A 12,511-nucleotide genomic window follows, 5' to 3' on the forward strand; every position below is an offset into this window, starting at 1 on the left:
CTGAATGGAATCAGTGAGATTTCAGCCTCTAGCTTTGGCAGAGGCACAGCTGAGAACAAGCCCTTAAGCCACTGGTGAGGATGCAGCACAGCATGCCCCAAGCAGAAGCAGCAGGACTTGAGCTGGGGATGCCTATGTATTCATTTCCAATTTTAAAACACACGTGGGAGAGGGAAAGTGGGAGGACAGCTACTATCATTTTCTGCACCAATATGAGCCCAAGAAACAATGACATTTACTTTGGTTTAACTAATTTCCACACATCAGATCATGTCCTATTCTTCAAGTCTGTTGAAATACCACTTTTCGAAACATGTGTGCTAACATTTGGCCAACACCACCACAAGATCATTTTATTAACTTGTAGCTCATTTCATAGACTGCTGCTCATGTTGCTAACATATGCTATTCCACCATTTACTGCTCTATAATTAGAGAAGTCATATGAAAGAGATACACAAGGCTTAATTTTTGCATTAAATACAATTTGTTTAGACTTGGGTAGGCGAAATAAGGGGGGAAAAAAAGTCATATAATGAATTAGAAAACTGTAAGACAGCTAATTTAACGATTAAAAGGTCACAGCAAATTTTTTTTTTTTAAACACAAGCATCCCTTATGACTGCATACAGTTTTAAGAGTCAAATCCAGAACTATATTCTGCTCTGCCAGGATAAAAGTTGTTTCCAGGGACTGAGGGCCTCAGGGGCAGAGCAGCTAGCAGGATCCTTGCAAATGGGGGACCAAGGGGTGAGATCAGAAGCTTACAAGTAGCAGAGGAATATGAACCCTTCACATATTGTGTCTTTTCTGCCACCACCACGCTGTTATGCCAAAGCATTTGTAGTATAGAAGAGGTTGAAAAAAGGATAGACAGCATCATCAGAATATTTATTATAGCATGTGCTGCTCAGAGAAGGCATGGATCCTACATCACTTCTCTTCCCTCACAGCTGACAGAGAAAATTCCAAGCCAGCCAGCCATGAAGATGCCTTTTACTGGGAAAAGCTGGCCGATAGTAGATCTTTTGCTTGAGTAATTATCACACAAGGACTTTAGAACCCATTAATACGCCAGTATGTAACAATAAATAAAATATGAAACGTTTGACTTTTGCTGTTTAGCGTATTTGTCTTTCCTCCACTGGATCAGTTTCAATTTGCACCAGGCCAGTTAGGAGCTGGACAGGAGCTGTGGTGCCACACCTACAGCAGAGCACCTGAAGTGGGATCAGGGACTCACAATCCACAGACACACAACTGCATTTCCTCCTCCAACTGCACACAACTGCATTGCAGAAGGCAGCTGGATATATATTATTTTTAATACTGGGCTGCTTAAAAAACTGTAAAAATATATACCAGTGACGGCTGGGAATCAATTCTCAAGCAAACTGGGTTTTAAGGGAAATGCATCCTTTCTACTGGAAATTAATAAACTGCAGCTATAGTTTATTAAGCCACCACAATATTTTACATTTTCTACTGCCATAATCTTGACTGCTTATAAATTACAGTACTTTTACCTATTCTTCAATCCAGAAACATCATTATTAAAATGTTTGATGGAGGCTGCAGAGCATCTATCATTACTTGTAAAAGTTAATTAGATTAGATAAAAGAAATAATTAGATTTGCATTTTTATCCTGGTTTTAAACTTCCAAAGAAGATCACAACAGTGTGCCTGTGGGCAATTAAAAACAGCATACAGCAGTGAAATATAAAGGCAAAAAAGGTCTGTTTTTCCTGGCTAATTCATGATTGAAGATACAATTACAAAATATTTTAAGGGTTTGCTGAAGCTGGGGGCTATTCCTAGACTTCTAAGCTTTGTTTATAACTCTCTCTCTCTTTCAAGGGAGTATCTGATCTGCTTACCCTGCCAATAGAAGTATCAAATTGCTTTCAATGGCTTTATTTGGTCCTGTGCAGAGCTTGCTGGAAGGGGATCAGTTTCACGATCAATAACAAAAAAAAAAAAAAAAAAAAAAAAAAAAAGAGGTAGAGGAGAATATTCCCTAGTGCTGGAACAGTAGCACTTGCATTGCTTTTGCTTGTCAACACTAAATAGAGTTTACAAAGAGAGACAACCTCAGAGAGCATAACCAAGCTGACAATAACTGGATTCCAGCTTGTGCATTTTCAGCAAGCTCTCTGCAAGGAGCTTTAACCTGTCTCCAAAAGGCAATAAATGAAAGGTTCAGCTCTTAAAATTGGAGGTCAGTTACATACTTAATGATGAAGCATATCTTTAAATCTATTTCTGCTATTATTATCCTAGCAAAAAATTAATTAACCAGGTCAGAGAGGCTATGAAGGCTAATGTGGAATGTAATTATTCCTGATCTTTAGACATGTACTTCTCATAAAGAGATAGTCCTTATTCAGCTCACCAGGTACCTCAATTGTCAGTAGTTAATCATGGATAAGAAGGGAGACTCATTGGTTCAGTCTCTTAAGTTTTACTTATGATTCAAATGATTCCTATTCAAAGACAGTTTAAATAGTTGTAATTTCATCTTACTATTCTTTTGTCTGTTTACTATCACAATAATCACGTTCACTCTATTTGAGGGAAACAGAAAATGTAAGAACATTTATAGGAAAGTAGAACAGCATGAATGTATAGATTAAAACTAGAAAAAATACTATTAGGCATAATTTCTAGTGACTGAATTAAAACAGAATACTTATGAGAGCAGAGGAAACCAGTTCCTCTATGCAATGGAAATTGTACTGATTCAAACAAAACAAAATGCTCTGCACTGGCATTAAGCACAGTGGAGGAATAAGGTGAAGGGAAAGGGACAAAAGTAGCTTGGATCATCTCTCACAGTTATCCTCATCACAGATTTCTGCAGAAAGGCTCAACCATCACTGTCTCTTTTGAAGATTTCAGCCACAATTTAGGACTTGCTCTAATGAAACCTACCCACAAGAGGAGGGAAGCCCTAAAAACTTTCATCCCTTAAATCCACACACACCCCCATTCTCAGATGGAAATCCTGGAGCAACAGGCTCCAAGTATCAGTGGCATCCACCTCTTTTCCTCAAATAGGCAAATGTGACTTTTCCCCAAATGGGGCTTCAGAAGAAGTCTCCAAGCCTCATTCTGAAAGGACTGAACTCTCATAATGTGGCACAAAATTCACAGGGATTTCAGGATCCCTGGTTTGGAAAAATATAAGAAATTAATGCCTTCCCTTTTTCCAATCTAATCTTTACAATGCACTACCAAAATCCTATTTTAACCAGCTTTTTCACTTATTCCTAGAGATTTTCACTTTCATTACACAGGCTAAACGATGTTCTTGAATTAGTCCCATTTTGTTCCCACTACTTCAGAATTAATATTTTTTATTAAAAAAACAAAAACAAAAAAAAAAAAAACCAAAACCCATATATTTTACAAAATCTTAATCAAGACTGATCTGTGAGCTCTTATTTGCCCCACATTATTTTTTCAACCTTAATTTGCACTGAAAGCAATGATTTCTCTGCACAGCTCTGCAGAATGAAGAACTTAATTTGGCATCCTAGATTTCCTCCCATCTCTGTGGACTCCTCTGTACAAGAGTGTTTATGAACATTATGAACATTTGAGCTGAAAAGTAATAATACACTGCATTTATTTGAAAATTTTCATTTAAGATTCTCAAAACATTGCATTTAAATTGAGGAAAAGGAAATGATCTGCCAAATTTCTGATAATCAGAGACAAGACTGAGGAGAAGTCCAGACTCCCTTTAGCCAACAAAACTGCTTTCTCCAACACATAACCCTGATAGAAACACTAGGTTCACATAGAAAAGATGAGATGATTATGCAGAACATTTAATGACCTCTATACTCTTGAGATACCTAGCTTGTTTTCATACACTAAGCCTAGATAAAGTAATCTTTGCTCATAGATTATTGACAAAGTTTTGGATGCATGACAAGTCTGGAGTAAGGTGCTCCACTAAATGGTCACAAAACAAAACAAACAAAAAACAAAAACCCAAAACAAACAAACAATAAAAAACCTTTCACCAATGAAATGAAACAAGGTGTTAAAATGGTAACACAAACAGATAATATACAGCACAGTATAAATAATAAACACTGAGTAATGCACATTCTCAGTATATTAACCCAGTAGCTGTCCCGGGGAAGCGTGTAGCACTTAATACAAATTATTTTAAATTTTAATCTTTAAAGCAACTCCTGCTTGTTTAAAGAGTTAAACTGGGAGCAGTGATTCACAGAGAGCCTTGTTCCAGAAGGAGCACTCTGCTCAGGAGAGGAGAGTTGACACACTGCGTGTCTCAGGATGAGAACATTGCATCAGCCGTGCCCCTCTCCCGCATCCCGGAGAACACGCTGTTCTTGCCTCCAGTGGCTGTGCCGTGAAAAGGCCCCTGCCCAGATGGAACTGGCACCTGTGCTGCTCACATGTTGCAATCTCTTCAAAAGGGGAGTGGCAGGGAAGGGTACCATTGTTTTCCCACGAATAGCAAGTACAGATAAGAGCCCACACCATTCTCTGTTGGTAATCGCTGTTTCCTGAAAATTGTTGCTCAAGAGTGTCTTTGAACAAACCTTCTAAACAAAATCAAGTTATTGGGGACAGAGCTGCAAATTCTACCAGGCCCAAAATCTAAACTGGGAATGTAAGCATTTAATAGAAATTTTGTTTCCCCTTCAAGATATAGAGAGCATGATTCACCTCATCTCACATCAGATCTCTACACTAAAGGCATTTGCATGTATATCCTTCTTAATAATGGAGAGAAACAGCCATTTGGGGGAACAATTTACTTGATATATTTTAAATATCTACTTTAGGACAATATAAATAGTATCCTGAAACTATTCACTTTGCCTCTCACTGCTCACTACAAGAACAATCTGGATAATTAACTGAGACAGAGTCTGTACTATGAATTCCACCCAGAGTCACCAGTGTGACTTCAGTGCAGGTATTGAGGTTTCTTGGGAAGATGGGGGAGAGGATCTGGGAGAACCAGCACAGCATTATTTCTGTCACCTGCCTCCTGTTTTGCTTCCATCCCAGCTCTAGCCCTTAAGGAACTACACATCTCAAACTGCAGCTCTCATAACCAATCTTACAGCAGCAAACTACAAACTGCCAAAGCAACTTAGCAACTTCTGGCTGCCAAACCTGCCACAAAATTCAGACTGAACAAATAAACAAAGCAGAACCATTTGGCTCACAAGCAAATGGACTATGTGAGCTGGTGTTTAGCCTAGAAGACAATCTCCCAGGAAACTTTCTTTTCCTTATCTCCCCATATGACCATTGGATGTTTGACTTGGCATCTAGTGCCTAGTGCTTCTTACTGGAGCCTACAGTGCTCATCAGATGCCCACTACCAAGAAGAAACAATCCTCACTGTCTCAAACACACTGATTAGACTCTGGTGAATGTAAAAATCATAAATAAATAAAGAGGCCAAACCACTGAGGAGCATTAACATATTGCCATATGTGGCTATATATTGGCAAGAATTGGAAGCAAATACAGGGACTAGTCACCAAGAAACAGTTTTTATTAAACTAAGCTCAGATGAACAGAATAACCATTGAAACACTACTTTGCACATACATCTAGGGAAGAACAGGAAAGAAAACTTGGGAAAAGTTCAGCACTGTCTAAGAGGAAAGATGGAAGTGAATGAGAAAATGAATCTGCAATCTATTCTAGAATGAATTCTAAGACCACATTTCCCTGGAGATAGTGGAAGGGTAAAGCTACTGGAAAGTATTGACTGAAATGAAACATAAAGTACCTTTGAACTTTTTACTACAGAGCAGATACTCCCAGCCAAACACACCTACAATTCTCCAAAAAGAAACAAAAAAAACCCTAGTCATAATGCCTCTTTCTTTTCCCTAATTTTTAAAGAAATTTTAAAAATTAGAAATTTCTCATACAGATAACTCTTCTGTTTTGTAGTCCTAGCTAGGTTTCAGTCTTAGCTTTTATGCTAAGATTTTTTTATATTATGCTTTGCTTTCTGAAGCCAGTCTTGCACATAACACTTAAAGATGGTTTATTTTTTTTCCTTTCACTAGTCTTGAAACCTCTTTCATCCTTGATGCACACCTAATATGAACACACAGTCTCCTAATAGGCAGCAGCAATAATGGTGTTTTACAATTCAATTGTGTCTCTCCTACGAGGTATTAACACATCTATATTTGTTAAATAAACTCCTTAAAAGTGTAACTGAGACTGCATTACAACATTTTCAAAAGCATTTACAAGCATTCCTTTGGGATGAGGGAAAGAAAAACTCCAGTTTTGGCATCTAGTAACATAGCAATCAGCTAATTAAGGAAAAGAAATGGATAGCCCAAGCTTATAAGAAATGATTGGCAGTACAATCATCTGTCAGACCAAATTGAAATATTTCAATCAGTGAACAGGCCCATGGAAATGCTTTCAAAGTGGGAAGCAGAGAAGGTAATACAGTCACATGCCAACAATACCTCTCCATCCATGTCACTCCCTACCCACGTACACTTGCACAAAATTAAAGCATGCTCTGAGTACAAGCACAGATAATTAAATATCTCCAGAATACTTCCAGATCCACAAGGGTATAATTACTCCAAAGGCACCTGGAACACATATACCTGTACATGAGCAGACTCGTGCCAGGGACTTAGTACTGCTTCAATGTCTCAATTTTGCCTTTGCAGAAGACAGAATTCCTCCAACAATAATTGAGGCTCTGTTTGTACTTCACACAATACAAGTCAAACTGATTGCAGATTTCAGAATTACGACAAGATGGTGAGATTTAAAAATAGTTCATAACTTTCAGAAGAAAACTTTGCCTCTTAAAGTTCTTTTCACCAGAAAAGATGTCTGACAATAATTTTCTGGGACACAAGGAGCTCCTATAAACTGAGGCTTGTTAGTAAAACGTGTGGCTGCTTTATTTTAGACCCTTCCCTCTCCATAAATGGAACTGAAGTATAATCAGAAGAGAGCAATAAAATACACTGACCTGAATTTGCTGCTGCAGTAGGTTGATTTTGTGCTGCTGTTGCAGAAGTTGCTGCTGTTGTCTTGCAATCTATTAGAAATAAAATTTCCATTAAATTAAAACAGTAATATTGAAATTTCAATACTATTGACCGAAAAACATAATATTTGTTATTCTTTATTATATTTTATGGAGCATATTAATTTTTTTTTAAATGGGGCATCTTTTAGAGGTAAATTTAAATGCAACATAAAAATCTACTTAGCGAGTAAGAAATATGTATTTTAAGCAGTGAGGCCTTAGCTCTGAAAAGCACAGAAACACAGGTTTATTTGTGTGCATGTGAATAATCTCATCACTATTCAACAAAGCATTTGAGCCTGTGGTGATCTTTAACTGTGATGCATTACTGCTAGCTACAATGGGAATGAAACACATGCTCAAAATTAAGTGCTTTTCTGAATGGGGATGGGATTATGCAGGTGCTTAAGGTTAAACATACATTTTCCTGCTTTGCTGAACTGGAGCCTTAGCTAGTGTTTATAGATGTTTCACTATTCACCACAAGCTCCTAGGGTAAGTTTCCCTGACTTCCTTCACAATGAGCAGCACATTACTTCTCTTGCAAACCTCAAAAATCATCCTTGGAGCTACTCAGCAAAGCAGAGCTTTATTCTGTGTAAAAGCAGGACCTGGTGCTCAGCAGCTATGAAATATGTAAATATTCTTACCCTCATTTGGTAGATTCAGTAAGGGATCAGGAGGATAAAGGTTCACTCTATCCCTTCTCTAACACAGGTGGAGAAAAGCAAATGTTCAGGGTAGGGAACGCTAAGAGACCAGCGAGAATTTGAGACAGATTCTCCATCCACCTCCCTAATTCCCACAAAACCAGCGTGCCAGAGCAGAAGAGAAAGAGGATCCTGGCCTCAGACCTCAGAGCTGCTCCCTGCAATGGGTGATGTGGAAGGCAGCCACAGGGAGCTGGGGGAACAGCTGGACCTCTGCTTTAGAAGGGTAACTGCAGCAGACTGAAATGAGCACAAGATTTGTGATTCCTGGAAATCCCAGCCTCAGCACTTCTGCTACCTTCATTTCTTAAGTATAATTTCCCCTCCTATAAATATTTATCTAGAGCAGAGGAATCATATAAAACAGCAAGAAGTTGGTGACAAAGGTATTTTGGTCACTCAAATCCACTGTTTCTCTTCTGGCAAAAACCCTCTTGGTCTCCTTCCCCAACATCTTCTGAGCACACTTACTCTGTTATAAACAGAGAAAGCTAAGTAAAATGTTTTTATGATAAAAAAATGACAGGAATGTATCAAGGTTGGTTTGGAAATAAACAATCACATAGTTTTAGTGAAAACTGTTCAGATTAACTCATAAGGAATTCAGAGTCACATATTAACAGCTTGTAATTGTGCACACACAGAGACCAAGGCTGTCATTTCCTTATTCTCTCACTGTCACATGGAAGCAACTCAAAGTTTGTTCTGTTAAAATTCACTTTTGTAAGAGAAATCAACATGAAATTCATGTATTTTAAGTCCTGTCCATGGCCTCAAGGAGGTAAATTAGAGTCTACATGATTCTAGGGCTTGATGAAGACAAAGGTAAGAGATGATTCCAGTGCACAGCTTCACAGTGAAATGATCCAGATCATGGAGCTATGCTGTGGGCCATTCTCTCTCAGTGCTGTGTCATTTTTCACAGGTACACAGCACCCCACATGCAGTATTGTTTGGAGCTGCTGATGACCTGGCTGCAGCTTAACACAGTAAACCAGAGCCAAGACAAGGAGGAGGCTTTTGTTTACATGTGCAAAGGAACAGATCTGCCAGGGTTCTGACTGCTTGTGTGCAGCTCTTTGTACCTGCATGTACAATGCAGCACCATTTGAATAGGCATTTCCTGATGAAAACAAGAAATATACCATGGAGCATCTAATCTCAAAGGTTCCTCTTAGCTGGAGCAGTACTGTGAAAGAAAATGTACCCAAGACCCTGCAATGCAATTACCATAGCATCCTCTTGATGTATAGGCTTGACACAGTAAAGTAGGGTACACAAGCACCATGTGGCTCAAATTCTGAATTTTATTTGCCTATCGGTTGAGCTACATGCTCGCTTCATTGAGCATGACAACCTAGTTTTAAGTGTCATTTAATTTTCATTTTGAAATATAATTACAAAGTGTTCACTGTAAGATATCACTCGTCTGCAAATGTGTCAAGATTAATTTGTGCTAGCTTATTCACAAGTGTCAATAGTTAATTACTGTGTCATCTCTAGATGGCTAAATGACATTCTAACTTCTGATTTTTTACAGTGTTCCTTTATGTTATTTTCCATTAGGGGATGAGTCCATATTCCTACATGTGGGCAAATACCCAAGCACATAAAATACCAGACGTCACAACTCATTAAAATCAACAGAGCATACATTGCTGTATATATCCTATAAAATATATTTAACTGAAAAGATAATTCTAGTAATAATGTCAGATTCCTAAAAACCACACATTAATTTGGATCTGTCTGATCTAATGCCTAGGGGACTAGTGCATGGGATCATTGTTGTTGCATTTTTGTTCAGTAAGAAGAGGACAGTTCATTGGACAACTGCACCTTTACAGCAAACAATCAATCAAGGAAAAAAGAAAAAAACAAACTGTTCACAACCTGAACAAACAAATCAAACCTTACTTGTGCAAGGTATTTGAAGGTTTGAGTATGCTTAAGGGTTTTTTAAAATTATTTTCTCATCAAAAAGAGAATGAGTTAAATAATGGTTATAGTCTGCCTTGTTCATAACTCTCAAAATTGCATCTCAGTGCAAACAACAAGAACTGTGAAATCTATCATCTACTCCTCCCTTTTTTCCCAGGGTCCTATAATATTTCCTCTTTCTGGAAAAATGTGTAACTTCTAGAGATATTTTACCTCTTTTAACAAAAAAAAAAAAACAAAAAAAAAACCACGAAAGGAAACAACAGCGGGCGGAGCAGAGTTTGTGACAAGCATTCTGCACGAGCCATTTTCACAGGTTTCTCTCCTGGAGCCTCACCTGCTCTTGCTGTTGGCGAGCAAGGTCCATTTGCTGCCGTTGTTTCTCAATTTGTGAGGCTGCCAGCTTTTTCTGCTCGTCGTGGGCAGCCAGGAGCTGCTCCCGTAAGCTGATCAGCTGGGTGATCATCGTGGAGAGCTGTCGCTCTTTCTCTGCCAGGCTTTCTGGTGTACCTAAACGTGGGGGAAAGATGCACTGTAAACAGGAGGTAGATCATAGTTACAAAGCAATATTTACCCCCCTACAAAAAAACGGCTTCATCACCAACGTGCTTTTTTTTTCAAACAGCAACTTGGATATATTTTCTGCTAACAAATCTCAAAAGGATGTTACACATAGATTTGCTGTGCTCTAAGCAGGGGAGGATGTAACAGAGATGGCAGCAGAAAAGATATAGAATATTTCCTTTTTTCTGACAAGGATTTATTCTGGATGAATCCTGGAATCTTCTCCTTCTAAATCTGCCCACTGTGATAAATACATCCGTAGTTTATCAGACATAATTTTACCTCAAGTTTATGTATTTTCTCGTTTTTTCACTCCAAGTATGTACAAATGCTAAAAAAGAATTTTAGAGATGCTGTTTGGTGGCAGAAGCAGTTTAAGAATTTATTGATTGTTTCTCCAAAATACCCATATATCTGGTAGGTCATTTAGGTAAGTGTAAGCTTTGGTAGTGGAATGTGCATTAAAAATGAGCTTTACTTGTCCCCAAGAGAAATGGCTAACCTGAGAAAATAGCTTAAGAATTTTCATTTAACTTTCAAAGTTTACTCTACAGAGAGCACTTAATTAATATGAAACTACGGTACATTTATTCTTTGCACTAATGATGCTTAATGGTCTGTTTATGGGTAAATTGCATGGGTCTCATAAGTGGAGAGTACAGGGTCCTTGTCCAAATCAATCTGAAAACATCCCATCTTATATATTACTCTGTCAGAAACAGCAATGTCAGTTCCTATATCTGAGCCATACAATACATTTCCTTTTGTGAGCACCTCAGACCCAATAAGAGAATATAAATACAGCAAGGTAGAAGTTCAGGAATATTGGAAGTTAATCTGAAAGAAGTTTAGAGTTGGAAGTGGGATAAATAAAGCAATTTAATGCTGTACAGTAGAACTGAAAATTAGAGAAGAGGAAAACCAAATCAAGAATTCAAGTGTGTAGTCTGCCACAATGGTATGAGAAGTGGCACAAAAGAGAGTATTCAGAAACTTCCTTTCCTCTGTTCACAATAGAGGACTGTGATAAAGAAGTCACAGGGCTTTTGAAAGGGAAGAAAATGTGTGAGCAACAGGAGCTGGGAGGGAATGGAGAAATCACAAAATGGAGAAGTCACAAAATTGTGGGTCCAGCTTCTTCCCAGGAATAAGATGGATATCTTCTAAAGAAGAGAAGAAAGAGGCTGACAGGTTTCATAAGGAGAAGGAAGACAAAACAGGCTCCTGCCAAGAAGGTGACAAACCCAAGATTATCTGCTACTTACTTATTGTGGGGCCAGTATGATTCCTACACAGAGTTTCATTTGCAAAAGCAGCCTACAAGAAAACCTCTGTCTGAAAGTGCTTTGTATGGAAAAAAGAAACTGTATGGCTTAAGTCATTCACTCTAAACAAACTCTGAGAAACAAAGGCTACCTCATTTTCTGTACATTTATTAGCTGCATTTAGCAATGTAAAGTACTGAAAAAGATTCAGATAAGAATTTTTTATTCACTATTAAGTATCTTTGCTTTAAAAGTTTCCAAGAACCTGATGCCTAATGTACATCCAGTATACACAACACTGGTCTCCAGAAGAAGAAAAATGTGCAAATTCTGTTGTAGTAGAGGTTTTAGAAAGGGTTGTTAGTGATTGCCTTAGTCACAAGAAGCATGAAGGATGCCTGAATCAGAATCTGAAGGACATTCTACTACCCAGACCAGCTCATTGCAAATCCTTGGTGTGATACAAGCGACTGAAGCAATAGAAGACTCCTGTGCAAAAAAGCTGTTACAAGACCAAAACAAAAAGATTTTTGAAAGTAAGCATAGGCAGGTGTATGGCCAGGAAAGTGCCTGCACTGGAAGTGCTGCCTTGGCAGGATCCTTTAGCCTTACTGAGCTCCATGCTGACATCTGTTCAATTCTCTGCAACTTCAGTATAGACCTACCTTAACCCTCCTGAACTGTGTTACTAAGCCTTGAAAACTTTTCAGTATGGTTCAAAGGTTATTCAGGTGGTTTTGAATTAATTTCCATGGGTAAAAGACCCTTCTGCCAAAGGAAAACTCCACTGCCCATTGTGATGAGATCAGCCACTCCACCCAGCTATTTTAGAAAGCCAGTGGGAAGCAACCTGCTGCCTCAAATGATACCTATGTCCTCCACTGCCACCTGGGAAACAGCAGCCTGAGACTGTCACATCTGTCAAGCAGCTTTGGCATCATAATGCAAGCC

At 38.4% G+C, this 12,511-nt stretch overlaps 1 protein-coding gene across 8 annotated transcripts in view; it reads right to left on the reverse strand.

The window, feature by feature from the left end:
• SOX6 (SRY-box transcription factor 6) overlaps positions 1-12,511 on the reverse strand; it is a 360,677-nt gene that overhangs the window by 129,551 nt on the left and 218,615 nt on the right. For all 8 annotated transcript variants that reach the window (XM_056492466.1, XM_056492469.1, XM_056492463.1 and 5 more), the window contains 2 exons: positions 10,069-10,241; positions 7,021-7,089 (listed from right to left, as the gene is read on the reverse strand). In XM_056492466.1, coding sequence (XP_056348441.1) covers positions 7,021-7,089; positions 10,069-10,241 — 242 coding nt within the window. The remainder of the gene's footprint in view (positions 1-7,020; positions 7,090-10,068; positions 10,242-12,511) is intronic.

This window comes from Oenanthe melanoleuca, chromosome 5 (genome assembly GCF_029582105.1).
Source record: "Oenanthe melanoleuca isolate GR-GAL-2019-014 chromosome 5, OMel1.0, whole genome shotgun sequence".
Taxonomy (NCBI): domain Eukaryota; kingdom Metazoa; phylum Chordata; class Aves; order Passeriformes; family Muscicapidae; genus Oenanthe; species Oenanthe melanoleuca.